Source organism: Phaeoacremonium minimum (assembly GCF_000392275.1).
Source record: "Phaeoacremonium minimum UCRPA7 unplaced genomic scaffold PA7_03_scaffold_62, whole genome shotgun sequence".
Lineage (NCBI taxonomy): Eukaryota > Fungi > Ascomycota > Sordariomycetes > Togniniales > Togniniaceae > Phaeoacremonium > Phaeoacremonium minimum.
Genome location: NW_006920969.1, coordinates 486,772 through 514,119, shown reverse-complemented (window position 1 = coordinate 514,119; position 27,348 = coordinate 486,772). Strand labels below are relative to the sequence as shown.

Here is a 27,348-nt window from a genome sequence, read left to right as displayed (position 1 = left end):
GTCAAACGGCAAGAGTGACCTGTGTGCTTGCTACCTTCCAAGGTTCTCCATTGAAGGTTATCCAGGGAAGGTACCTTATCTCAGATAGGGGATTGATTACCTAAGATATACATAAGCTAAAGGGTACGTCTACCAGGTACCTTAACCGATAACCTTTCTGTGTGATATTGAATGCAGCTCCCCGTCAGGGGTAGGTAGGGTGAACCACAGCCTCGGTCGCAGCCAACACAACGTCGATCGTCGGTAGCAAGCACTTCCCTCCTACATGACGCAGGTACTACTGGGTTGCTGTTGTTATTGTATGGCAAGTACCGGTACTGTGGGTTCCGCGTGTACCGACACTCCACACTCATGCATCTCTCCACTTGGCACCACGTTCACTGCTCTCTCCCTCCCGACCTCGGTTGACTTTCGGAGCAGAAAGAGAAAGAGTGCACAAAAGAGGGTATAAATGTACGGTCAGTGCAGTCATCCGGTCCAGACAAAATTCAAGGCTTAGGCAAGGTGGGTACTTTAGGTCAGGTAGGCACCTTACGTTTAGGAGCTAAACACAATATCGACGTTCGAGCAGGCGTCTTAGGTTGGACAGGATCTCACGGAGTGGCGGCGCCTCGCCCGGCTGGGCCACGCCATTTTGGGCCCTCTCCTGCGACAAGATAATCTCGCGCACCGATACGGCTAATGGGTCGCTCATAAAGGGCAGGCGGTAATCAAGATCCTCGGCCGGCGGGGAGGCGTTGCCATTGGCCGGAAAGATGACACCGATCGGGCTGATGCCGAGGGTGCTGCCAATGCGCAGCAACATGCCCGACATCATCTCCACCAGCACCTTGACCTGGACGGCCAGATTATTGTCGAGCTGGAAGTCACCGAACTGCATGCTCGGAAGCCTCAGCGCCGACTGCGACTCGGCCGTGGCCGTCATGTCGAGTGCCTGATATAGCCGCGCAAACACGGCCCGGCAGTTGCGCAACAGATACACGTATGTCATGATCAGATTCACCACCAGCACGTGATCCGCCCGCTGCGGCATCACCGACGCTCCAGTCGCGGCCGACGACGACGAGACGGGCATACCGAAGAGGTCCATATCCACCCGGTTACTGCCGCCATCGCTGGTCACGCTTCGTGTGGACCCGAGCCACACGCCGCTGTCAAAGCCGCGAGTAGGGGCGTGTCCTCGGCTATTGACGTTATTCACCCCGTTGCTACGGATACCAATGCTGTTGCTCCCATTCCCCGCCCGCGGCTGCTGTGACTCGACCTCCGTCGACATCTTCTTGAGAATGTCCCAAAAGCGGGCTGATTGGTTGAGCACGCGGTTGATGAAGCGCGACTGCTCGACCGGCGGGCACTCAGGCAGAGGAGACGGGTGCTTCACATCCAAGGGTGCCTGAGTTTCAATGATATTTCGGTCCTCAGCCAGTTCTAAACTGAGCTTGAGGAGGCCGATGTAGCTGTTCAGCGGCTGTGACACCTGGTGAGGCGCCTCGCCACTTGTGCTCGGTAAGCAGAGAGGATCGTGATTCCTTCCGTTCTCTGCCGTCGACGACAATGGGCCATCGTCGCCCAAACCCCCCTGGCGGGATAGCGAAGGACGACCTAAGAGGTCGGTCGCGGCGCCGTTCAGGCCTAGGTCTTCGTCGTGGTGACCAAAGATGCCCGACATCCCTTCGCTACCATTTCGTCGATGCCTACCCCCGGCCGCAACTCGAACCTCCACGTCGGTACTCGATGCCGGATGGTGCCCGTCGATCAGCCGCGAAAAGTCGTAGTCGCCCGGGTCGAAGGGAAAGTCGGGCATGGCGAAGTCCATCCCGTCTAGGCCCTGTCGAGTTCGGAGCGTCAGTTCTCGCAGAGGTTCTCGAGTAAGTCTCTTAAAAAACAGAATCCATTCACAGCCATACTAGAGAATTGTGATCGAGAAGCATACGCTCTCCGGCATCCGCCCAATGTCTCGCCAACCCGTTCGTCTCGGACGTGGTAAGTTGCTCCTTGGACGCACCCGAGGCTGGCCGAGGCCTGTTCTCTACCGCTGGGGAAGGGAGAGGGTTCCAGGCCGCCCCGTTCGGCTCGTCGTGTCGGTCTGGTGGGGAGGAAGAGCGGCGTGGGGGCTGCCCCTGGTTGGAGTCGAAGCGGCCGTGTCCGTCGTCTCGCGGCGGCGAGGGATGCGCCTCGGTCACGGCAGCCGGCCGGTTCTCACCACGTCCTTCCTTCTCGATGACGTTCACGTTCTGTTGGTGGTTGTGATTGTGGTTGAGCCGGTTGGCTAGTGACTGTCTCTGGGAGGTGTGCTCAAAGGTGGTGGTGCAGGGGAGGTTGGTCTTTGCGCACCGTTCACACGCCTCTCCGAGGGCCTCGTCTCGCTGGCAACGAAGCTTGAAGCTGCGACAGCGATCACAGGCGAAGCGGCGGGACGGTCGGAAGTTCCCGCTCGTGGCACTCGGCATCATCACTGCGAACTACAAACCAACATGCATACCTAGATTTAGTTGTAATTCGTCCTTGTCGTGCCATTGAAGGGCTCCAAATATAACGATAACGAAAAGGAAGGCATCCGTAGCGTGCTATGCTAGGAATGTTGCGCGACGCGGCCCTGCCCGGGGTACCTAGCCAAGGTAACAGTCGAGAGCTTAACCGATACCTATCTCGCTGGCCGGGTTTCTGCTTCCCCACGGATTGAATCTCAGTAGACAGGGTTTGTGCGGTAGGATTTGCCAAGGGCGTGGGGCCTCAATCTTTATCAGGTGTTATTCGCGGAAGCCTGATCTCGCAATACAACCGCTGCGTTTGTGTGATCGAGGTGTCAACACAGTCCTATTGGCTTGATAGACACGCGCAAACTGTGCCACCGGCCTTCCAGCCAATCCTTTCATGCAAGATTCGTAGTCCGACAGGATGGAGGCATATCGTGGTCAGATTTCACGACGTCGGTGTCAGCAATAGGTATGCTACCTACCTAGGTGATACTATGCAGTCAGGAGTCAAAAAGGCAGGATAGCTTACCTCTCTCAACTGCAAAGGAGAGGAAGATACCTCCCAGCCTCTACCTTAATCAAGCGTCTAAGGTAGGTACCCGGTAGGAAACTCAAGTACCCGACCGCCACCTACCTACCCCAAGTAGTAGGTAACGCCAATAGGATTTGTACCCGATGGTAAGCACAGATGCATAGGTACTGCATAATACATACTAGTAGATGCCGGGCTTTGTTTGTCTCGTCCCCGGCCGCAACTGCCATGAATGCGTGCCTTCCAATACTAGTATCATCTGCGCAAGTACATATACTCGCGATGAATCCCACCGGCGTGGGGCGATGATGGAACAACCTAGTGGCACTAGCGCCCGTGATGGCCCGTGGCTAGCGGGAAACGTAAAAAGGACAACACATGAGCTGATTGATGGTGCATCTGGGGCCAGCTATGATGTTACATGAGTCGTACCCTCCCCAGTTGAACTAAGACTACATCCCTGACCTCGTTGAACTGGCTAATAGTGTAAGATATCTATTCAGGAGATGCCTGTGGATCTTTGTCAGCTACCCGTTTCATGTCAGCAGCGATCCAATTGCCAATGGCCGCCGACTTTGACCAAGAATAAGAATTACATCCACCCCGTCCTCTTGAGCAGGCCCCTCCTCGTCGCCCCCATAATCACAGGATTAAACTTTAACCGTATTTACTATGCAGTATTGCGTTGGTAAGTTGGCGGCAGGTGACAAATTTTCACAGGTAATGTCTCGAATCAATCAATAAATTTTATAATATGGTTGGTCTCACACGCATTATAGTATCCGCTTATCGCACGCATCCCTCTACCTGACCCAAAGGTATACTTGGAAGTCCAATCTAGGGGTTCATTGCGGTGGACTCGGCCCTTTGAAGGAAGGAGCGCGCTTGCTTTGCCACACCGCACGCAAAGATAGTTGATTATTACAACCTCGAAGCTCCATCCCAGGGTGACACCATTTCTCAATGCAGCAGAGCCGTAGTCCCATCTAGGCAGGCAGGTGCGAGGACTCGACTTGCATCCCTCTACTCCCTTGGACTCCTCGCGGCTCACTCGACATAGTTCCTCTTCAGTAGCAGGCTCTTCTCCGGGAGCTTCAGCACCTCGGTCAAGGCTACACCCGTCCACTGTCTCTGCGTTCCGACTTGACCCCCTGCCACGGTGGCGGTAAACCCACTACCACCGACGCCTCCTCCCAAGAAGTACTCGAAAACTAAGTTCCTGTGGGTAATGAGAAAGGTCCATTGCTTTCCCTGCGAGGGCGAGACCAGATCGAGCACGAAGCCGGTTGCCTTGTCGCTCAGGCTCCCTGAGATGCCCTCGCCGCCATACACCTTCTGCCAGGTGAAGAAGTCCTCCGTGTCCGAGGCCTTGGTGGACCGGCTCGCAAAGACCTTGGCGCCATTCTCAGCCAGCAGCACCGAAGGAACTTGCAGGCCTTTGTACAGCCAAGACTCGAGCTCGAGGAAGGTGAGCGCGTAGGGCCCAGCTCGGAGTCTCACAAGCGTGAGGGCGTCGAGGCAGGTGAGCCAGTTGAAGGCGCCCCAGAGTCGCTCGTGGCCCCCGATGCCGGACCACGTCACTGTTTCGGCCTCCACCAGGGCATCAAACTGGGCCTCTGCCACGGGCACCGGCTCAACCCAGTAGAAATGGGGTACCGTCAGAGGTGAAGCGGTGCTAGACTGATTTGACGGCGGCCAGGTGCTGCCGTCAGCGTAGCGTGGTGGCACCAGAGACCGCGTCAGGCTCAGACTGCCTTTTGTCTTCGGTGTGTCCCACACCACATGGGCCCGGTTCATAGCCTCGGACACGTGCCATGCGTAGCGGTAGCCATCACCCTTCCACTCTCCCCGGGTGCCAATACCAGGGCACCGCTCAATTGTCGACTCGGTTGGGTAATCAATTTGCACAAAGCGCGGGCGGCCTGGCTCGGGGAAAGCGATTTCGATGTACATACGCAGGTTTCCCGAACCCAAAACCGAGTAGTTGGGATCGCGGTAGAAGCCTAGAATGACGCCAGAAAGGCCATCGTCGGAAACTGCATCGAACTCCCACTGCTCCCCCGCCGTCTCGTTCATGGGCACAATCTTGGGTAGCTCAAAGTCGTCGGTTGAACTGGTCGAGAAGAACACCGGCGATCGCCCCTTGGACATCTCAAAGGCAGTGACGTGACTGACTTCACAGGCTTGGGTAGTATCTGACCCGAGGACCGCCTGAGCTCGCCCCCATTCTCCTAGCCAGTCTTCGGCCCAGTCTATGGTCTCTTCCCCCCCATCTTGAGAAACTTGGCCAGTACCGAGCCTGACCAGGGCCCCCAGCAGACTGACGCATATGGGAAGCCGAGAGTAATGGCGCATGATTTAGTGAGATGAGATCGTGTTCTGAGCTGAAGCCGACGCCGTCGCTATCAAGTCATTGATCCTCAATGGCGTTATTTTATGCATAGCTGAACACTGGGCCTCCCCCAAGCTGTCTCGGACCAAGGAGTGAGCCGTAACAGGACAGCTGTGGACATGATACCGGACTTCCGAATCCTGCATTTCGGCTCCGGTTCCGACTCCGCACACATACATCTCTTATGTTACTGTACTTTCACCATGTCGTCCTATGTGGTGCAGCTAAGTTATTTACTTGACTATGCAGGGCCGGATTCTGCTCCGGGGCTGGTGCACCTGTTCAGCCTGTCCTGATTCTGACTCCCGACTATCTTACAGCACCCATAGCTCATCATGACCGTTACCACGGTCGATATTCCCAGAACCCACACGGCCATCCTACAGCATACCGGTGGTGTTCTTCGGGTTACCCATGACGTGCCCGTTCCCCAGCTACAGCCAGGGTGGCTGCTAGTGCACAACCTTTGCGTGGCCCTGAACCCCTGCGACTTCAAGATGGCGGCCCGCTTCCCGACACCGGGACTGCAGGATGGCGTCGACTTTTCCGGCATCATAGCGGCCGTGGGTCCGGCCGGTGACGCAGGACTCGAATTTGCGGTCGGAGATCGCGTCTTCGGGTGCGTGCCGAGCAACAAGCAGGACGACCCCGAGTCGGGCTCTTTCGGCCAGTACATCAAGGTTGAGGCGGTATACGCTCTCCGAATACCGCCTACAATGGCATTCGAGACGGCCATGGCCCTGAGTCCGGCTTGCATCAGCACTGTGGCCCTAGCCCTGCACCAATACTTCGGGCTGCCGGCAACGCCTGACGAGGTAGTGGGCCAGGGAGAGAAGCGGCCGGCCGACACAATACTGGTCTATGGTGGCAGCTCCTCGGTCGGCCTGGTGGCCATTCAAATGTTGAAACTGTGCGGCCATCGGGTGGTGACGACGTGCTCGGCCCACAACTTCGAGCTGGTGCGCCGGTACGGCGCCGATGCCGTCTTTGATTACCACTCGCCCACGTGCGCGGCCGACATCCGCGAGTACACCAAGAACCGGTTGAAGCGAGTCCTCGATCCTTTTGGTGAGTCGGCCACCTTGGCCTTGTGTCATGAAACTATTGGCCGCGGTGGTGGCACGTATTGCTCCCTCGAGCAGTACCGCAAGTCGCTCTGCAAGCGGCGCACCGTCCGCCACCACTTAGTCATGGGCCCGGCCATCATAGGCAGGGGCGTGCTTCTCCCGGAACCATATGGTGTGCCTCCCGACCCCGAGCTACACGAGTGGTCCAAGCGCTTCTACCGCAGCCTGCAGAAGCTGGTGGACGAGGAGAAGCTGAAGCCGCTGCCGATGCAGGTACTGCAGCCACCAGGCTTCGACAACGTACTGCGCGGATTGGAACTGCTCAAAGCGAATAAAGTGTCGGGGAAGAAGCTAATTGTGCCTTTGGCCTGACTGGGTCAGATAATTACTATATTCTCATAATCTTATCATCCAGTGAGCTAGGTACATCAACGATAATAAGCAATCACTCTGCCCTGAAATCATACACTAGCCTAGCTACTGTCTGAGTACCATCACTCTTGATCGTAGTGACACTGGTCCGGGTAAAGCGTCTTTCGCCGCCAACCTCTTCAAATCCCCATGTCCCTACCGTTTCCCACCCATTCTTCTTGCTCTCCACGGTCTCTTGAATTACCACATCCGCTCCGCCACCTTGCAGACGCTGACGCAGCTCTGTATCCTTGAGCTCGGCAAGGGGAACATAGCCTGCTCGCACGGTGACGAGCCCAAAGATAGGTACAGTGGTCTCCCTGGGCTGGGAGTCGAGAATGAACGAGTCTTGGCTGTTAAAGCCGCCCGGACTGACCACCTGCTTGACCTGGATCGATACGACGGGCTCTCCCGCGGCATTACCCTCGGGTGGAAGCTTGGACTGCGTCATATGCAGCGACACCCCGGCCAAGGCCAGTATCTTTCGAATTGGCCAAGCAATGCCTTGCTATGCCACATTGCACATGTCAGTATCACTCGCCAGATTCTCCGCGTCAAATTCTGGACAGTTCAGGACGGACCGCTGCAAACGTGGCATCGAAGTCATCCGACAATTTCTTGCTCTTCAGGTCATGTCCCGTCAGATTAGTGCGTGGTAGAGAGGAAGTAAGGTGTCTTACCAAGACCCAAACTCCCGACATGTCAAGAATATTGGTGGACAGAGGAGCCGCCATTCTGCCTTGCGCTTGTGAACTTAGCGTGCCAGAAACGCAACTTCCAATGCATACAGGCTGCAGTCCCAGGTTGCTGAGCACGTAGAGTCCGAAGTTCTCCTTCCGGTCCTCTTGATGTAATCCATGACTGCATCTTCCTATTCCGACGGATTCTGCCGATGGCAAAACAAAGAGGTTACAAATCCAGGTCGCGTTTTACAAATCCGGCGAGTCGACTGAATCAATCCGAGAATCGGGCTCGGAATTCCGCTGAGGATAAATGTGACCGGAGCCGTGGGCTGATGTGTGGTAGGATCGGGATGGCATCATGCGGCGCTGACGAAGACTGCCGCAAGGGGACAGCTCCTCCCCCCTCCACCGGGGATCTCATATTTTCGACTTTGTCTCGTGAATGTAGCATACTCTCAGTATCTATAACTTGTCAATGGCATTAAGAGAATCTGTTAGATACGTGTTGTGGTAATCCTCATGCCATTGACACAGGTAGTCATGGCGCCGAGCATTGTTTCCGGCTTAGGCACACAATACGCGACTTTGCAGGAGCAATACGTCATCCTGCGACAGTCTCTAGCCCCGTTAAACTTGACACGATGGCAGATAGCGCGACTACTGGTCGCCCAAATCTGGCGGGACACGTCTCGTCCGGTCAGGTTTGGGTTGGCACTTCTCGTTGCTATACTATTCGTCGTAGCGGTCGACAACTTCCTCATTCAACCGTACTTCTTGTCGGTGAGACGTCTCGGTATCCCCCGTCTTAAACCGTCGCGGGGGAAGCACGCATGGGATTATAAGCCGATGTTGGATGAGGCGGCAGCCAAATACCCGCGAAGCCCGTGGTTCTTCTCGTACTCGGGGTTCGAGTTCGTCGTGCTCCCGTCGGCCTACGTCGACGAGATCCGTAGACTGCCGGCCCATAAGGCATCACTGGTTGACTTCCTGACCACGGTGCAATTTGGGGGCTGGAGGCTGATTGGCACCGACGATTCCAGTAGCACCTTGCATAAGGCAGCCAGCACTGATCTTGCCCGCAGTGTCGCACCCTTAGGCCTCGCCCGCCAGGAGACGGCTCGGTCGGCATGGAAGACTACGGTAGAGTCTTCAAAGGCAACCCATAGCCAGTGGGTCACGGTGTCGTTGATATGGACTGTCCTGGATGTTGTGGTCAAAACGGGGGCCACCGGCCTGGTCGGCGAGCCTCTTAGCCACGACACACGCTGGCTGACTGCCGTCAAGCTTCTCCCCATAACTGCAGGCATCGGAGTCATTTCAAGCAGCTACTTCCCACGCCTCTTGCGTCCATGGGTGGCTTACGTCTCCTACTTTCCTGCCTACCTGCTCCACCGGTGGATGAGCTACCTCGTTCGCCCCACCGTCGAACAGGCTGTGCGAGAGGTTCAGGATAAAGCGAAGATTAACACCAAGGGCGAAAACAAGACCACTTTTGTGAAGCTGCTCGTACAGCGTTACAAACCCGGCGAGCTGCGCGTTGACCAAGTCGTTAGAGACATCATCACGGCCTCATTTGAGTCGACGCCGACTACGGCTGCCAGCTTGTATTGGATGCTGACCGAGCTACTCATCCGACCCGAGTTGGTGGAAGAGCTGCGCGAAGAGGTCCTCGGCGTGCTCGATCAGAACGGAAAGCTGCCGCAAACCCAGCTGACCGAGTTGCCCAAGCTGGACAGCTTCATGCGCGAGTCGGCACGCATCAACACTTTCCATTACCGTAGGTTGCTTCATCCCCGTACCACACGCAGTATATCAATGTGATACCCTATGTCCATGTATATCAAGAAGCTGACTGATATCCCATCTGCATTGATTAGTGGGTCTCAGCCGCATCCTCCAAGAGCCGGTGCAATTCTCCATCGGACCCCAGCTGCCGAAGGGTACTATTGTATGCGTGGATCAAGACCACATTCACAGCTCGGCAGCGCTGTACCCGGATCCGGACACTTTCGACGCGCTGCGTTTTTACCACCTGCGCCGCCAGCCCGGGCAGGAGACACGGCATCAGTACACCAACAACGGGCCCGAGCTGCTCACATGGGGAGACGGCCCGCAGGTGTGTCCCGGCCGTGTGTTTGCCGGAAACACTATCAAGATCCTGCTTGCCCACTTGCTACTCGACTACGACATTCAGCTGCTAGCCGGTGCTTCTAAGCCCGAGAGGCTCTCACTTCCCAATGGGTCGGTGCAGCCGGATTTGAGTGTCAAGATGATGATCCGCGAGCGACTAGCTTGACGATGTCATGTAGAATAGGACATGGCGGAGCAAGCTCAGCAAGGTGGTATTACCTCAAGCAGGGGCAATATTGACAGAAAAAGGCCCGTATTAACACGTCTATTGCGTGAGCTTCGTGATATTTGCTAGAGATAAAGATGCTAGGACTTAGATACCTACCTTAAGCAAGGTGCCTGATGATTTTATCCATCCATCGCTATCTTAGCTGGCCGAAGAACCCGGCAGCATGCAATTATGTCGACTTGCCTGCCGAAAAGGCTATAGAGTAGTAAACGTACTTAGTCTTGAACCTAACAGTAGCTACCTTCTATCTTAGAAAAGAAAGGAAGAGAGAAAGGAAGTAAGGATATATAGCTATGGTGTTTATAGCTTCAGTTTGGTGTGCATTAACAGCTAATTATCATGCTATTAACCAGACTTTTCAGTAGAAGTTAAGTTATAACTGTAACTAAGATAACAATTATATTGAGATGGCTACAATAAACACATCGATGCTCTGCCCTCACATCAGTATAAGTGCCCAGTCCAATTTTACGAGGCCTACACCCTATATGGCTAGTTGGTAGTCATTTTTTGAGGTGGTGGTGGTCACAATAACCGCGCTCGGACTTGCCAGCTGAATTAAGCTGTGAGCGTCACAGCCAGCTGGCAGCCAGTTCCACTAGGCGCCAGCTGCCGGCACTGTAGAAACTCCGGCCCCGGTTATCGGCAATTTTCCGGCAGGCGATCCATCAATTTTCTAGAATAGAGCCATCATCGGTCCATTCATTTGATGGTGCCATTCATCTTTCCCACGAGTGCGACAGACAGCCACGAAACGGGCATAGCGACCATCGCATCGCCGCTTTTGCTACAGCAGCTCTACACAGCGAGAGCTGTCGTGATTTTTGGAGGAGCTTAGAAGTCTGACGACCTCCTAAGCGTTGACAATGGTAAGCCTGTCTCACAGCCACATCTTTTTGTGTGTCGAGCTCCGGGGCGCGATCGTGCTTGCCTCATCCTCGGGGTGGAATATTCCTGTGATAGAGTACTGATGATTATGGCATGCAGGCCCACCGTATTCTACAAGTCATCTCCATCGGCGCGCGTGTCCTCGGTCGGTCCTTCGCGGAAGCATACAAGCAGGCGAATGCTTCAAGTCAGTATGCGCGCGCACAAGCCAAGGCCGGCGTCTCTTCAACCGGACGCGGCGGCGGTGCTACTGGTATGACTCTCGAAGAGGCCGTCAAGATTCTCAATGTCAAGCCGCCCCAGGGCGGCAAGGCCGATATGGAGGAGGTCATGGAGCGCTTCAAGCGTCTCTTCGACGCGAACGACCCCCAGAAGGGCGGGAGTTTCTACCTACAGAGCAAAGTATTGCGCGCACGAGAGCGCATTGAAGCCGAGGTGGGGCCGATCCTCGAGAAGGAAGCACAAGAAGCAGAAATCAAAGAAGGATGGAAGCCGAAAGTTTACAAGGACCGGTAGTGGCAATTTCCCAGAAACCGAGGAATGCAGCCGCCACCAGGACTACAGTTCAATACTATCGACTTCCTCTTTATTACAAAACCATCATGGAAAGGGGAGACACGTTCGATGCGACGTGATGTCTCAACTTCTACCTTACATCACATCTTCACTCGATTACGCATGGCATGGCGTTTACTGGGAGAGGGCCTCGCGAACAGGCTGGAAAACATAACGGCTTAGACGATATAATGGCCCCGACTGTACTTTAATTTGTAACATAGGGCGGGCTGTGAGAGAAGCTGCCGAAAAAAATATAGCATCACGAGAGATCTTATAGATGGGAAGATCTTGTGGCCATATCACATGAAATAAAAATGCGGATGAAAGCTCAATTATCTGACGGCAGGCATCTTCTTCTTGTACATCACACAGCTGATTAGCATCAGCGCACCCAATACATAACGAGCCAGTCGCAATTAAATGCCAGGTTAATCAATCGCTCAAAGCTGTTCGTCTGAAGGAAATGATCTGGTGTCACCCCGGAACCCGGAATGGCTGTCTGATCTGCAAGGACGATCATGCACAGTCAGGGGTGTCGTTCGCATTAACGACCCAGCCCCTCCGCGCTTTTGGGTGATCGGATCAGCTCCATTGTGGAAAATGTGGCTTCCGTAATGAGGTGGGATTGATGGTGTGCTATCAAAAGCATAATGATGATTGTCAGAACTGATCTTAAGTGTGCACCGGTGAGCCAGGGGTTGGTGTGTACGGCGAAGTATGCCGGGACCACAGGTGCAGCCTCTTGTGATGGTGGATTGTCTTAGAAGTGCTTGCTAGGTCACTCGTACGATGCCTGTGGCTGAGGAAAGGTGAGGTCAGGGTATCTATTCGCACTAAGACTACAACTACATGGGTGACTCGGGTCATCCATGAATGTGCTTCTGTATAATCAAGCAAGAAGCCGCCAACGCCAAGGTCTCTCCCATTTTATACCGTATGCCGTGCGTGTATGTGTATTCAGATGCGATATTGTCCTGCAACTTGTATGGTGTGCTCCAGCACCACCGAGTGTCCAGCTCGTTCTGTAATCATTGATCGTGGCGAAGTCCCGAATGTTGTGAGGTTCCAGCGCCTTCTTGAAGTAGTCATTCATCGACGTAGATGGGTGCGGGTTGGGTCAGGTCAGACGGCTCGCCCGATCCCAAGACTGCCATAGTTGTACCTTGGGCCGCCGCCATTCTCATTCCCATTCTCACCTCCATTGCCATTGCCGTTTCCTCGTCCAAGACCAGGGGCTGGTCCTTCTCCGTAGCCGCCACCTCTTCCAACCCCAGCGTGTGTAGGAGGCGGGGGTGCCAACCTGGTACCAAACCCTCCTTGACTACTTCCACTCGGCCGCTGCCCCTGAGTCATCCAAGTTGCTGTACTTGCTCCCTCGAAGAAGCTACTCGTTGCCATCCCGCTATTCCTAGCGCTCATGTCCCGACTTTCTCTTCGACTGCCCAGGACATTGCTGCTCGGTACGGCACTGTTTCGACGACTCGCCCCAGCTTCCGGGCTCGCACTGCCTCCCCACTCGCTGGCAATGCTCCAAGCTCTAGGATCTGCCGGCGTTGTCTCAGCTGTTGGTTGTCCCGAGTTCTCCTCAACAAAGAAGCTGTAGGTTTGGCCTTCTTGACCCGGTGGCATAGGCCATGCCTGGGACCGCTGGTCGCGAGACGGTGCTGGACGGATTACGATCCGGACCTCGCCCTCGCCTGTAAGCCCCCCTGATGAGCCTGATGACTGCTGGCCTCCGTTGACGACAGCTCCGGCCATCGCGTGGCCTTCAGGAGGTGTGATTTGCTGTCTAAGTGAGGCAAGTTTTCGTCTCCTGCGCTGGACAAGACGTCGTAGTAGGTAAGCGGCTAGTAGCAGAAGAAAAATGAAGAAGATTACGCCGAGTGCTATACCAGCAATCTGATCTGAGGTCAATGGACTTCCAGGGTTAGGAGAAACAGGAGGCGTGGACGTTGAAGTTGGGCCAGGAGTAAGAAGACTGCCAGTTCGAGAACTTGTTACCATAGTCTCCATAGTTCCTGTCCCAGAGCTGGTACCAGAGGGTAGGCTTGAGGTCACCCCTGAAGTAGGCCCTGTCGATATACTCGAAGGCGGGACCGACGATGAGGAAGATCCTACTGGGTTTGATGATAAAGCGCTCGAAGTTTCCGTAGGCAGGGGCGTTGAAGTGGGCAGAGTAGGTGGGATCTGTATAGTTGTTGTAGGAGGTAGAGTTATGGTGCTTGGCTCTGGCGGCGGTGGAGGCGCACTACTTGAAGGGGGAGGCAGTATCTGAGTCTGTGATGTTGACTGCACGGGCGGAATACTGCTTGGAGGAGGCGGAGGAGGGGGAGGTGGAAGAGTGTTAGTCGGGCTCGGACTTGGAGTTGAATTCCCAGTTGATTCTCCGCCTCCGCTTTGTGACGTTGTTGAGGAGCCAGGAGCACCAGGGGTCGTAAATATCGTGGTGGTGGTAAATATCGTGGTCACGGCATTCGGGGCGATTGTGACGCTTACGAAAATAGTATTAAAAATTGTTGTAAAGACAGTGCTTGCTGTCAAGATTGTAGTCGTGGTGTCTATAGTTAGAGTTGATGTTATGGTCTGGTCTACCGCCCCATCTTGTCGACGAAGCTTTGCCGAGGAGGCCGCAAGGGGCTGAACAATCCCAAGAGTTGGCGGGGGAAGAGGTATTTGTGTGAACTGTCGAGCCACAGCACCTCCTGTGAAGGAAGTCAAAGTGACGGTACTTGTCTGAGTCTGCTCCACTGGGTTGATGAATGTTAGAGTTACCGTCCGAGTTGATATAAAAGCTGAAGTCTTTGTCTCAGTGAAAAAAGTCACTGTGTGAGTAATGGTGGTAGTTGTAAATACAGTTGCAACCACTCCTACCGGAAGTCTATCCCAATATGAGTAAATGAAAAAGATATTGAGTTGAGCAAAACTTACGAATCTGAAGAGTTGTCCTCCTCGATTGGACAACAAGATGGAAAGCCGTCGGAAGTTGTGCAGCACCGCATGCCCTGACCACAACAACGTCCCTCTCCTGAACAACACGTCGAACAGCCAGAACAAAGAATTTCTGTATCATCACCGTCTCGAGAGCATGCCAGTGGTACTGAGTCGTCGCACTGTTGATCTCTTATGGCCAATATTCCGCCATACCGCTCCTGGTTGAGCTGATATCCCTCCGAAAGGGATCTTGAAGTGTCAGGCCTGGTCCACACCCGACCAGGCATGGACGGAGAGACATCTTCAAGGTCAAGTTCCCAGCCTCCCGTCACTTCAATTTTGTTGTTGGGCAAAGTAGGCTTTGGGTCTACAGCTTGCGATCGCCTCAAGACTGGTGCAGCCCAACATTGACCCGATAGCCCGGCTAGAAGGACGGTCAAGCCCCTCACAATGAACATACTTCCACCCTTCTCATCCTGAAAACTGTTTCCTAACAGCGAGGGAAACTTGTGGCTCCTAAGACACAGGAGCAGCAATGGAAGATGAAATGATAAAAGACCGGAAAGCCGGAGGATCAGGCACACCAACGGCTTGGATGAATGAAAAAGGAATGTGGGACAGATTGAAAGAGAGTGAAAGGTGGCTTCAGCCAGGAGAGATCACCTTGTTTCCAAGAGATCATGTGAAAAGAGCGAGAAGGTAGAGAACCTGACATACTGTGTGGGAGGCGAAGGTTGGTTCAAAAGGACGGGGGAGGGTGGGTGAGGATGGAGCAAGGAAGAGAGACACATGGCATCATGAACCGACCGGGAGTGCCGCGAGCTGCCACTAGTCCTTTCTCGTCGTGAGAGCTTTTGCAAGATCTGCTTGCCGTCCAGGATATTCATCCCAAAATTTCGGATGACATCTGGAGAGTAGCTCGAGTTACCCGGCAGTCAAGTCAAGGGGAGGCATGATGTCTTGTCAAGATTGTGGAGCTTTCTTGTCCGAGATGATCAACCCATGACAACCCAGACACCCTCAACCAGTCAGAGATAGACAAGGATATATGGTAACCTCTTAGAGCTATCACTCGGTACGAGAATCTCTAACCGTGATCGGGAGCCGAATCTGAGCCTTCTAGAAGACGCTGAAGAACGGTACGGTCGAAAGGCACAATCAATGCCTGTCGCCGCATGGAAGCAGGGGACGAAAGAGGTAATGAATATCTAGATCAGCTAAGGTTGAAAGAGCTACAAGGCACTTTCGCATTCCTATAGGCGGATCTGATGTAGGGACGGGATGTTTGTTGTAAAGTGGTTCAATTACCAGGACCTTATTACTGGCTCGCGGCCATTTCGGAAACCACCGATTCGAGCCTCATATATCAGCAATCGTCAGTGATAGCCCTCCAGACTGTGTCAGACGAGGGTGAGAAATTTCCCATTGAGCCACTCATTTCAATCAACGTCAACCGCCAAACTGTGCAGTGGCCAAACCACCTCGGGAAATCATGATGGCTCCCCATTAATCAATCAATCGACCCGGTCTGCCTCCTCCCAAGTGCGGTAGGTGACACCAGGCACAGATACGATCGGTGAAGAAGAACTACCCCGGCAGCACGTGGCGTTGAGACATCCCGGTGTCAGGGCCAAGGCAAGCAATTTCGCTGATACCTACTGACGCAACCGGCCACTCGCAACCGAGCCCGCCATATCGTTCGTCAGCAATTGAGAGCGGGAAGCAGCAGGCATGAGTGGCGAGTAGACGCGGGAACGTGTGAGACAGGCCCTTTCATCTAAGTACCAAGGTCAGGCGTGGTGCTCGGATGCTGTTGTTATGCGGGGTGTTAGAAAAGGCCAGGGGTTGTCGGTCGCTGAAGGACCCTGTGAAAGAGCTGCATCCAATTGGAAACCGTCCGATTTTTGGGATCAATTTGTGGCGAGACCTCGATGTCTTCGAGCATTCGAACTCCGCATTGAGATTTGACTTCCTTGACCATGTGAAGAGAAGCTGGTTGACTCTGATGACAGCCCTTCAGAAGCCCATTGCTCTGCCTTATTCATTTCTGGAAAGTATTTTGAAACTTTTCGCTTGCCGTTCCCCAGCATAGTCCTAAACCGTTCCTAGAAAAGTCTTTGATTGCCAGAAGCTCAGGACATGTGAAGGTGGACGCATTCTTGTCATCTCGTACTAGAACTCTCGATCCTCGCATATGGGGAACCCTGCATTGAGGATATTTAGCCGCACCATTCCTAGAAATCTGGAGTACAGGTTGCCTGCACTGACTAACTTCTACAATCCGGATTCCCGGTTACCGAGACTGCTGCAGCCCTTGTCAGAGCCCTGACCTTGCCGAGCCACAGACCACGACAAGACCTGGGTAAGGTCCTGGCAGCTCATTCCCTCCGATGAGTAGACCTCAACATTTTTTTAGTTTACATGCTGTTATCTGGCTTACAGAAAAGAGTCCCCATGATGTGTCCCCATAAAGCTTAGCACTACCGTTCTGATTTTCTTCAAGTGAATTGGTCAAGTGATACGGTTGTTTTTAAGACTTCTTATTCAATGTATAGGTCTAAATCAAGAATCAAGCCTGGTATCAATTTATCAGTGCCCGGTGCTGGCGGTATATCTCGCTGAACGCCGTGAATATGGCTGGAAAGCAGTCATCCGCCCTGGTCTGTCGAGGTTCAAGGAAACCAACAAGTGCGAGTGTATGGTTCTTTCTAGAAGGAATGGAAGGCGGTTCGAGTCTGTATTATATAGTTGGAAAGTCATATCACAGTAGATTTGAGTTGCTGATCCGAAGGTCTTTTCATCTGGTCGAGACCCCTGCTGCTCGCTTCACCAATGTTTGAGCAACGCTGGATCAGATTTCACCGGGTCGGCTGCTCCTCGCCCTCGGGGCCTTTCCTGCTGTCCGGGCTTCCTGCCGTCATTCTCTGCGTGCTTTCCGGGTCCGAAATCGCTGCATATGTTGTCCCACTGATGTCAGATACCGGGGAGAGCCGATATGGGCTGAGCGGGTCGACGAAGCTTTCCTGGCTGTTTCGCCATCTACCTTGCCCGATCTCAACACCACTGAGCCTTTTACTTTTCCTTCTCCCGACATCCTCTCCGTATCCACAGTACTGCTCGTAGTACCCTTCAAAGCCCACAGAGCTTCTCCGTCGCTCGACATCTTTGTCGTCAGTCAACAACACTGTTCTGTCTTCAGCTCTTCGCTCCCCGGCAGTCAGTGTTGCGCCTCTGCTTCGAGGTGTGATGCTACTCATGAAGCTTCGAAGACTAAGTGTCGTCGGCGTGCGATGTGCAAGTGACATCGCAACGGGGACGGGCGGTACTGGTATGGGAACATGCATATTCGCAATGCTACCATTCTTGCTGCGTATGATTGGTGTGGTGGGCTGTGTCCACGGATAGCCGTGGTAGCTGACAACCGACGTCAAATCGACGCTGTTGCCGTCGCCGTCGACATAGTGCTGCCGGTATGGCTGGGCCGGTTCTCCCATTCCTAGTCGCGGCCACACGCGAGCAAGTAATGGGCGCAGTGTCGGCGCACTTGCGCAGATCAACGCAATGTCACACTCGAGTATCGTCATGACGAAGAATGCCAGCGTGTTCGTAATTTGAACACCCGCGCCGCTCGGCCGGTAGTTCCCATGTAGGCTGAGCTGGAGCCGGGTCATGCTCGCTGCAATTACGAATATGCTGAGCGAGAGCACGATCGCAAGCGCGGCTTTCTGTCTCGGTGAAATTTCGAGCCTGGTGATGCATGGTATGATGAGAAGGATGAGCCACGCGTCTGTCGCAGTATGCAAACTTGCGCTGGTGATTAGTAAAGGATTGAAACCGAAGCACTTCATATGGTGTCCGAAGAACTCGCCAGGTGCAGGATGACATTGGAACAAGCTCATGGCCAGCATTGGTATCCCGAAGAGCAGCACCCAAACCACTGTTGCCCATGCTAATCGCCGCTCTGCTGGACGAGAGTTGAACATGCGCAGGTAGAATGCCAATATGGATAGTTTGGTCAGACATAGGCATAATTGGTAGAAGATGAGACCTAGGTAGGTCCGGAGCATGTAGGGCTTGATAGTGTCACTGTTGAAGTCATCATCATGTCTATTGGATGTGGAGTTGACGATGACAGCTTCGCGTATATGTGGCGATGAGGCCGCAATAGAGTACACGACACAAACCGCTGTTGAAAAAGTCCATGCGGCAATTATCAGGCTATCGTCGAGGAACCATTTCCGCAACAGGTACAGCCGTGACCACACTCGCGAGAGTATGAAGACTGTGCAGACGATATGCGGCACGAGCAAGCCTGCAAGAATTGCAGAGTTGGTGTTGTCCTTCTGGGAAAGGGGTCTGTTAGTGGAAATCCTTTATCTCGACTTTCAAGAGTCAATATACCTCGACCTGGGAAGAAACCGGATTAGACTGGTTGCCATGTATGCCGATGCTCGAGTTGGAAGTATCCAGTGGGTAGGTGAGGTTGAGTGGTGTGTCTGACAGCGCTGATGAGAGAGCCATGTCGCTGAGGGAAACTATCAGTGTCTCTGCTCCTTGGCCTTGAGACTCTTCGCTTCATCGGTCCATCGATGTTGTTGTTACGAAGCAGCCTGACTTCTTCTCGTGACGATCCAGCCAGCTGCCACTTCGTAGCTCTTGTTTCCTTTTCGGCCGGCTTCCAGGTAGCTGATTCTTCCTACAATAGAGGAGAAATTTGAATTCAAGGCTGGGAGCTGGGTAGGGTATCTCGTACGCGAAAGTGCATCCGCGGCTGCTTTCTATAGCTCCCATTTCCCATCCATTGTCCACACAACTCTTTACCACCCCTCCACACCCGGTTTTCTAGCTCACGGGAAGAGCGTCACCGTGCCTTGCTTGCAGGTCCGAACACTATGTGTAGTCCTGCTGGGCTCGATAATCAAGATGGTCGAATACTTCTGGGGCCTCCATGAAAAGCTTCGACTTAGACGAGACACCGCTTGTAGCACCTTAGCACCCTGTCCATGCGTCTGTAGCACGGTTGATGGTGTGGGAACCATCAAGCAAGCTCCATCCCGCATGCTCCCTCACAGCTTGCACCTGTGCCGTGCAGGAAGCGCATGCTCCCCATTGGGCCCTTGCCCGGCAGTGGGTGGTGTGCTAATTGAGGCAAAATGGCAGACCCCGCGAGATGGTTTGCGGGGCAATCTATCTTTCCAATACTCACTCTATCGCACAATGCCGGACTCCATCACTTGACTTGTTTGCTGACAGTCCCACGCCTCGAAGGAGACATAACGAGGACATGATCTGGCTATATAGACTCTCGCTATATGCCCAGTCCTGCTCCGTAAGCGTGGGATTGAGATAGTCACATATTGTCCGGAGCGAAGACGCCTGGTTTCCCCACGCCCACCGGCCCGACTTGCCTTGATTCCTGGTCCGGTGTTGACGGCGAATACGAAAGGTCGATATGGCTGTAGATCATGGCAGAGAGGAAGGCAAATTGCTAAGACCTGACAAACCGGCAGACACTCAAGCTTTTGCGCAAGACGACGAAGCTTTCTGCACGTCTCTTCAGGGTCTACCGACTCCAGTCACTTGTGTGCGTCTGTGTGTTGAATCGGGTGGTGAGTCTGAGAGCCTTGGCATGTAAGTGTTCCCCTGCGGATGCGATGGCGGCTTGCTGTAGGCCGCGTTGCTGCATGCAGAAGCGGCATTTGGCGGGGGAGAAACTGTCCGCTGCAGAGCGGTGAAGATACGCTCTCGATGTAAATGTGAGTTATCTCTCATGGTGTGTGTGGCTTGTTGGTCCCACTAAAGCCTGGCAAATCTTGATTCTGTGTATGTTCATGCTCAACGAGAGAACGTGTGCATTGCGAAAAGAGGTCGTCTCCGTAGCCGATCTTGCGCAAATCACCACGTGGCGAGGCCGACTTGATCTGCTTCGGAGCACGCGAACCGATCGGCAGATGCGGCACCGGACATGGACAAGGCCAGCGCCTCCGTCACGCCGCTTCTGCGAACAATGACCGTCAAACCCCAACCTCGCACACCCCCTATCCACCCAGCAGCCGTCAATGCGGGGAACGGGTGACGACTCGTGATGGTGAACGGAGCGGGATGTGGACCATTACGACATCTCTAGGCTGGGGTGTAGGTCTAAGCGCACAGCGTCCCGTAGATTCTGGTGGTATTTTGATTCCCATCGACGCCTAATTCGTCTAGGACTTGAGTCTAGACCTATACAAGATGAACTGCTCATCAGGTCCGTTCACAGCGCTGCGAGCGCCAATCTTGGCCCTGATGGATGGCGCCGAGCCGTATTTCTCTAGTAGTGCAAACCCCTTTCTAGACCTTCCTTTTTACTAAGCCGCGCCAGAAATCGAAACTGTTCTCGTCGCTTTGCAAAGCCCACACTCGTCCCGTCGGCCGTCCATCAAACCCGACCTCTTCGGCTTTCAACAGGCCCCAGTCCCTCGTGATGCCCAAAACCTTCGCCCTGACGCCTCCTTCTCCTTCCAGCGTCACCATCTGCCCACTATGGAGCCAGTGCTCATAGTACTTCTCCTCCAATTCACGTGTGAACCCACGACGTATGAACTGGCCGTACAGCGTCTCTAGCCGCGTGAGGATGCGCGCAAGCAGCCGCTCGATGCGGAACGGCGGCAGATTGGGGTTGTACGCCGGCAGCAGGGCGTCTAGACTCGTCGTCGGGCGGCCGTTATTCGTGTTGATGCCGATGCCTAGGACGATCTGGTAGCTGCCGGCGCTGTACGCGCAATTTGCCAGGATGCCGCCGATCTTGACATATGACGGTGGCTCGTCCTTGGGCTTGGACGGGTCGCGCGCATAGATGTCATTGGGCCACTTGAGCTTCACGGGCAGCCCCTCGTAGCCGCGGCCGTAACGCTGTATCGCCTCGACGATCGCTACTGCCGCTAGGTACTGTATGAATACGATGGGGCGGGTCGCCGCCTGGTGTGCGGGATGATTGATCACAGTACTGAGAATCAGGGCTCCTGGGGGCGCTATCCAGACATTGTTGCCTCGACCACGGGCGGCTACCTGCGTAGTAGCTGACAAAGTAAAGCCCGTTGGAAGATTGGCCAGCAACTTTGGATTTCTGGGTTTGTTGGTCAGTGTAAGGATGCCATACAGTCAGCAGGCTGCTTACTTCTCAAGGAGTGTGTTTGTGCTAGTGACGACTTCTCCATACATGAGTATGTCACCCCACGCTTCCGCCTCCGTGTCTTGTTGGCGGTACTCTTGTAAGCTGGAGTAATACAGATTGTGGTTGAAGTAGGGGGTCTCCTTCGCTTGCGGCCACACCTCATCATGCGAAATGATGCTCTTGACGATCTTGCCATAGTCGATGAGACCAGGATCACTTGCTGCTTTCTGAGGCGATTTGACATCATCAATTGTCTCGCTTTTTGTTGACGTAGGCATTGCTGATGAGATTGCGTCCTTCAAATGGGTAACTGACCATCGTGTGTCGGGATGCTCAAGATGGAAGGTATCGCTCTCAGCCTTGATCAGCTCCTCGCCGGTTTCATCTTTAGTGATAATGTCACTCATAGAATGCAATAGACCGCCAACTTCTTGATGATCCAAGGCGGAGAGATGCATCTTAGACAATGCGGGCACTGACGAGCTGTCTTGGTTGACCTCGAGACCTAGCTTCGTGAGACATGCCTTGAGGAAGTTTGTCCTTTCAACATCATCCGTCTCTAGTGCTTTCCTCAAGTCCTCATACCCATCTACTTCAGGATGTGAATCGAGGTTGACAGCTGCAAATCTTATCAGAGTCAGCACAACCACACTATAATCAAAAGACATGATCTCACTCACTCTGGATGTGGCCCTGTGAGCAATGCGGCCCCTTCTCCAACTTTGCAGTACACCACGGCAGCCTTCTCCTCGCCACCATCGACATCAATGTCATCGGCATAGCTAGCTAGGATCTCAACGCCATCAGCTGCAGCGTCAATGAAGACGCCGCCGCCATTATAATAACACCTCAACTCATCAGGCACCGCTCCCGCGCTAGAGAATGCCTCCCTCCGGACCTTCAACCTGGCGGCCCTGGCGCCCTGCTCGCTGTGATACGCAAAGCCCCTAAAGGCTCCGCCGCGACACGTGCCAGGGAAGAAGGCGAGCTCCCTCGAGCCGACGACCTCCATGGCGCGATTGCCGACCTCGAACTCACACCGCCGGCTGCCATAGTAGCCACCGGCGCAGAAGCCCAGGTAGGCGCCCCCACGGCGCACGAAGGCTGTGATGGCCCTGTTGCCGTCGCCGTTGAGCACGCGGCAGTAGCCGAGGTCTGCGCCGCCCGGGATGACGAGCAGAGCGCAGGTAGACGCCCATGGCTCCTTGAGCAGGGCAGTCTCTGCGATGGGGATCACCGCATAGTTGGGGGAGAGCAGTCGCCGCAGCGAGTAGATGCACTGCCGGACCGAGGTCAGGGTTGTGCCGGTGCCTGGGAGATGGTGTTAACGACGAGATTCTCCTCGAAAGCGTAGCAGCAGCGCTGATCGTTGATTCGGGAAGAAAATGACTGTACCTGTGTATACCAGCACATTGAGTTTCCGAGGAGCCATCCCCGACTGTGCGATGGTTGAGATTTGATGTGTTGATTATTATGGCCCCGGCTGAGATCGGATCTACAGTACCTACCGAGAAGATCTCTCGGGTCAATTGGGGCGCGCGCGCGCGGGTGGCTCCAAGTGTCGTGCCACTGCTGAACTCTCGCCTCATCAGCCCACTTCCAACCTAAAGACAAACACACAATGTCCAAGAACGAGAGCGACGCCGTGCAGAACGCTCAAGAGGACGACGATGAGCCTGATGAATGGTAAGCAGACACACAGCAACTGGCGCCCGAATGCATGCGCCCTTTATTGCCCTTGAATGCCCTCTTCCCCCGGAGCTTCTCGCAGCCTTCGGCCTCCGGCGGCTTTTCCCCAACCTCAACCGCTGGCAAACCCCCAAAATTTTCGGGGCTTGAGCTGAGCTGAGCTGACTGCTACTGCAGGGACAAGCGGATCTACAGCACAGGCTGTGCAGGTGAGCTCAAACAATTGGATCTTAGATCCCCAGCAGCCCCAACACAATCGATCGACCCGGCTCGCTGGGTTCCTCCAGATATCAGTAGTGGCACAGCGCTAATTGCAGCTGTTCGTGCTCTACAGACGAGAACATGAAGATGACAGACTGTTACTACGAGAAGAAAGACTGGCGGCAATGCAAGGAAGAAGTAGGTCACTGCAATTCTGTATATTCAGGGGAAATGAGATGAGTTGATACACTACCCAGCCGACATTTGGAGGACTTGTTGTACATGTACTAATGTGCCCGTCTACTTGCAGATGGAGAATTTTAGGAACTGCTGGAAAGCTCACGGCAACGACAAGCGGACCTCGATGACGGATGCCGATCCTCAGTCAAAACCATAAAGAGACAGAGGGAGAGAACCTCATGAGAGCTGTATGTAGTTATTATAAAAAATTGTATCATTATATACATGTATCGAAGATACCAGGAAGGACGCTCTGCTCAATTGACATAGGTACCACTCTGCTCTTCTTTTTGATCTCTCTCAACATTGTGAATGATCTCATGGACTAACTAACCCCCTGCTCGCCTCTGCCGTACTGACTGACCAACGGGGCGGTGGCCGGGCCTAACGTTAGTAGTAGTTAGCGGCACCGACGTCCAAGCTCCTCCATTTTTTAAACCTCGATATCTACTCGCGGAGCTGCAGCTCAACCTGCGCATCTTCAGTTTCACCACCGCAACCAGCATTCACAATGAGATCCAGCTTATTCCAGGCCCTGAGGCCAGTGCGCCTGGGCTCTCAGAGTCTGCGCTGCGTCAGCATTGCCTCCCCACAGAGCTCATATGGTCTCGCCGCGACCTCAATAGCCACCATCTCCACCTCCCAGACGACAAGACGACCTCCTCCTCCAACCCAGACTCCAGCTGCCCGCGCGGCCGCCTCCTCGACGCCCGCCCGCACAAGCCAGAGAAAACCCCAGCCTGCAGCGACCCCGACCGCCAAAGTCTCTGAGCACGTTGCCTCCTCGCCTTTCCTCGACCCGATCTCGGGCCCGGACTCTGCCCTAGGCGGCAGCAGTGGGAACGGCAACGGCAACGGCACCGGCGAGGCCATTGACTGGTCGCGCTCGTTCCACGGCCTGTCGACGGAGTCGTTCCCCCCCGACGTGGCCGCCGTGCTCATGAAGCCGATCGAGTTCGACGACGTCGAGATCAAGCCCGACGGCATCATCTACCTGCCCGAGATCAAGTACCGGCGCATCCTGAACAATGCCTTTGGGCCCGGCGGCTGGGGCATGGCCCCGCGGGGCGAGCTGTTTGTGGGCGACAGGGTGGTGACGAGGGAGTATGCGCTCGTCGTGCACGGGAGGTAAGTTTTTTCGTCTGCCTCTGTACCTTCACGAGGCCGCGGCCCCGGCCCGTTCTTTTCATTTTTCCTCCCACTGACCCTTCTTCTCCACAGGTTCGTCGCCCAGGCGCGCGGCGAGATGCAGTACTTCAGCGAGGACACGATCGCGACGGCCGGCGAGGGCTGCAAGTCGAACGCGCTGATGCGCTGCTCCAAGGACCTGGGCATCGCGTCGGAGCTGTGGGACCCGCGCTACATCCGCGAGTTCAAGAAGAAGCACGCCCGCGAGATCTGGGTCGAGCACGTCGTCAACAAGAAGAAGCGCCAGATCTGGGTGCGCAAGGACGAGGAGCCCGCGTATCCGTACAAGAAGAGCTAGAGAGGTCTGGATCGCTCTGTTGTTTGCGAATAGAGCAGCGAGAGAATGGATTGATCTACTATGAGGACGAACGAATGCGCGATGGAGATGGCAGACCTCTCGACCAGCACGCAGTATCGGCTGGTAGGCGATCCGGGTATATATATCTCGGTAATGTGGTTACTTGTATGCAAAGCAAGGTATAGACGGCGTTGTGGCAATGATACCAGCAGCTCACATGTACGATAGTTGGCAAAGACGAAAGAAGAATAAATGCACTACTCTGGCAGCGATGTATCTGGCTGTCGGGCATGGCACACCTCCCCTGATACGCCTTACAAATACCATTGATTGAAGTAGTGATATGTCGCCATTGCATTCATGGATCAAGTGACGATCCTCTGCAGAGTGCTATCTAGCAATTCCATACCGCAGTGGTAGTATACCCGTATAAAACTCCAAACCGATCCCGAAATATCAGATACAACAGAGAAGCCTACTCGGACTTCTTATGCTCCTCGGCCGGCGTCCCACCACTTCCACTTCCACTTCCACTGCCACTCCCACCGCCCCATCCCCATGGCAGCCAGCTCCCGCCGCTCGTGACCGCCGGCGTCCGGCCCTCGTCCTCCTCGGCGCCGCTCTCGGCATCGATCTTCTCAAAGTCCGCCTCGCTACGACTCTTGCTCAGCCCGCTGGCCGGCCTCTGCGTCGGCTCCTCGTCGTCCCCTGCCAGGTCCAGGTTCAGGTCCCGCGCGATCGACGACGGCCTGCGCTCCGCCTCGGGGCGTCCGCCACTGCCGCTCTCGAGCTGCTTCGCCTCGCGGTCCAGCGCCGACAGGACTATGTTGAGCCGCTCGCGCTGCGCCGCGATGAACGAGATCTTCTCCGAGGTGCCGCGGATGTTCGGCGGGATCAGCGTGCCGGATGCGCTCATGCTCATGCTTGCGCCGGTGGCCGGGTCCGCGGCGCCGGACGAGGACGCTGCCGCCGCGCCGCCGCCGCTCCCAGCAGCAGCAGCGCTCGACACCGTCGCCGAGGCGGCGCTGACGGCCCCGGCGAGCAGGTTGTAGAAGTCCTGGCCCGTGCTGCCCGCGCCGCCGCTCCACCGCGCCTGGGGGAGGGTGAAGCGGGCGAGGAGGGCCTGGGTGTAGCTTTGTGCTGCGGGAGCGGCCGGAGGCTCGGTGGCGGCGGCCTGCGGGTTCGGGGGCAGGCCGAGGACGTTGACGCGGACGGCCTCGATGGCGCGCTTGATGTAGGTGATGCCGGCGGTCTTCATCTTGTCGTGGGTAGTGGCGATGAAGTCCTCGATCTGGCTCTCATTGTCCTCGAGCCACGGGTGCAGGTAGGTGGTGTAGATGACGCGGGCGCCTTGGGTCTGGGGCAGGACGAGGTAGAGGAGGAAGAGCAGGCGGATGTAGCCGTAGAAAGGAATCCTGTGGATTGGAAACAGTATGTGTCAGTCCCTCGCACATATGCGACGACGCAGGACTAAGGTGTATGGTATACTCACCAGACGAGGAACCACTCGACCCAGCTCTCAACGAGCAGACCGCAGGCCAGAACAACCCAGTACATCAGCCATGGTGTAAGCTGAGCCGGATCGGAAGTCTTGAGGGCTTTGTAGGAGGCGAACAAGGGGAAGAGGAACGAGGCGATGGAGCTGTGGACGCTGGTATTAGCAATGTGCGCGTTGCTGTCTCTTCCATTGCATTGTAGAGACGGACGAATGCGGGGCTGAGTGAGGTTATCGCAATCGAGGGGGGGAGTACACACGATAAGACGTGGGAGAAGGGGTCAAACATGTTGGCGACCACTTCTACTCCAGAAGCATTTCTCGACGGGAACTGGGCGATGTTTCAAGCGGGAATAGACGTCGAAGTCGCAAACTGAGAGGAATAAGTGAGGTGTGTTGAAACTTGAAGGTAGAGAGAAGGTGAGCAGGAGGATGCAAGACAAGCCCGGCGAAGGTAGGTGAAGAGCAGACGTAAAGCAAGGAGCGCTAGGGTCGTAGATTCAGCAGCTGACAGGCGGGGGAACAGGCTTAGAGGCTCAGATAGTGGCACGCGGACGCTGCACTTGAGGGGCCTTCCCAGCTGCTGAGGTGCAGTGAGGTGCTAAGACACTCGCTCGTGCTAGAGGCGCAGTAGGCGCTGCAGGGTCTACCCCCGGAAAACCCCACCACACTTTTTGGTGCTTATCTCCAATTGCCGCCTGAAGCCGACCCAGCGATAAGCCCTACGTCATGCGCTAGCTCAGTCCGGACACTCTCCACAAACTTCCTTCCTCTTACTCTCCAGCA

General features: G+C 54.9%; 8 protein-coding genes across 8 annotated transcripts; 4 read left to right on the top strand and 4 right to left on the bottom strand.

The window, feature by feature from the left end:
* Window positions 1–544: 544 nt before the first annotated feature.
* Window positions 545–1,669, bottom strand: UCRPA7_1187 (hypothetical protein; the record flags this gene model as incomplete). Its single annotated transcript, XM_007913774.1, has 1 exon — window positions 545–1,669. The coding sequence occupies one exon, from the start codon at window positions 1,667–1,669 to the stop codon at window positions 545–547; it is 1,125 nt and encodes a 374-aa protein (XP_007911965.1).
* Window positions 1,670–4,056: 2,387 nt separating this feature from the next.
* UCRPA7_1186 (hypothetical protein) lies at window positions 4,057–5,160 on the bottom strand (the record flags this gene model as incomplete). Its single annotated transcript, XM_007913773.1, has 1 exon — window positions 4,057–5,160. One exon carries the CDS (start codon window positions 5,158–5,160, stop codon window positions 4,057–4,059), a length of 1,104 nt encoding a protein of 367 aa, XP_007911964.1.
* A 576-nt stretch (window positions 5,161–5,736) lies between these two features.
* On the top strand, window positions 5,737–6,840 carry UCRPA7_1185 (putative zinc-binding dehydrogenase family protein; the record flags this gene model as incomplete). Its single annotated transcript, XM_007913772.1, has 1 exon — window positions 5,737–6,840. The coding sequence occupies one exon, from the start codon at window positions 5,737–5,739 to the stop codon at window positions 6,838–6,840; it is 1,104 nt and encodes a 367-aa protein (XP_007911963.1).
* Window positions 6,841–8,960: 2,120 nt separating this feature from the next.
* Window positions 8,961–9,858, top strand: UCRPA7_1184 (putative cytochrome p450 oxidoreductase protein; the record flags this gene model as incomplete). The annotated part of the gene is made up of 2 exons (XM_007913771.1): window positions 8,961–9,339; window positions 9,440–9,858. The coding sequence occupies 2 exons, from the start codon at window positions 8,961–8,963 to the stop codon at window positions 9,856–9,858; spliced, it is 798 nt and encodes a 265-aa protein (XP_007911962.1).
* Window positions 9,859–10,787: 929 nt separating this feature from the next.
* Window positions 10,788–11,325, top strand: UCRPA7_1183 (putative mitochondrial import inner membrane translocase subunit tim16 protein; the record flags this gene model as incomplete). The annotated part of the gene is made up of 2 exons (XM_007913770.1): window positions 10,788–10,790; window positions 10,909–11,325. The coding sequence occupies 2 exons, from the start codon at window positions 10,788–10,790 to the stop codon at window positions 11,323–11,325; spliced, it is 420 nt and encodes a 139-aa protein (XP_007911961.1).
* A 9,303-nt stretch (window positions 11,326–20,628) lies between these two features.
* On the bottom strand, window positions 20,629–22,883 carry UCRPA7_1182 (putative biotin-protein ligase ligase protein; the record flags this gene model as incomplete). The annotated part of the gene is made up of 5 exons (XM_007913769.1): window positions 20,629–21,403; window positions 21,455–21,709; window positions 21,767–22,078; window positions 22,132–22,762; window positions 22,847–22,883. 5 exons carry the CDS (start codon window positions 22,881–22,883, stop codon window positions 20,629–20,631), a joined length of 2,010 nt encoding a protein of 669 aa, XP_007911960.1.
* A 1,209-nt stretch (window positions 22,884–24,092) lies between these two features.
* Window positions 24,093–25,067, top strand: UCRPA7_1181 (putative mitochondrial genome maintenance protein mgm101 protein; the record flags this gene model as incomplete). The annotated part of the gene is made up of 2 exons (XM_007913768.1): window positions 24,093–24,709; window positions 24,803–25,067. 2 exons carry the CDS (start codon window positions 24,093–24,095, stop codon window positions 25,065–25,067), a joined length of 882 nt encoding a protein of 293 aa, XP_007911959.1.
* A 475-nt stretch (window positions 25,068–25,542) lies between these two features.
* UCRPA7_1180 (putative receptor expression-enhancing protein) lies at window positions 25,543–26,851 on the bottom strand (the record flags this gene model as incomplete). Its single annotated transcript, XM_007913767.1, has 3 exons — window positions 25,543–26,482; window positions 26,560–26,709; window positions 26,823–26,851. 3 exons carry the CDS (start codon window positions 26,849–26,851, stop codon window positions 25,543–25,545), a joined length of 1,119 nt encoding a protein of 372 aa, XP_007911958.1.
* Between the last annotated feature and the right edge of the window lie 497 nt (window positions 26,852–27,348).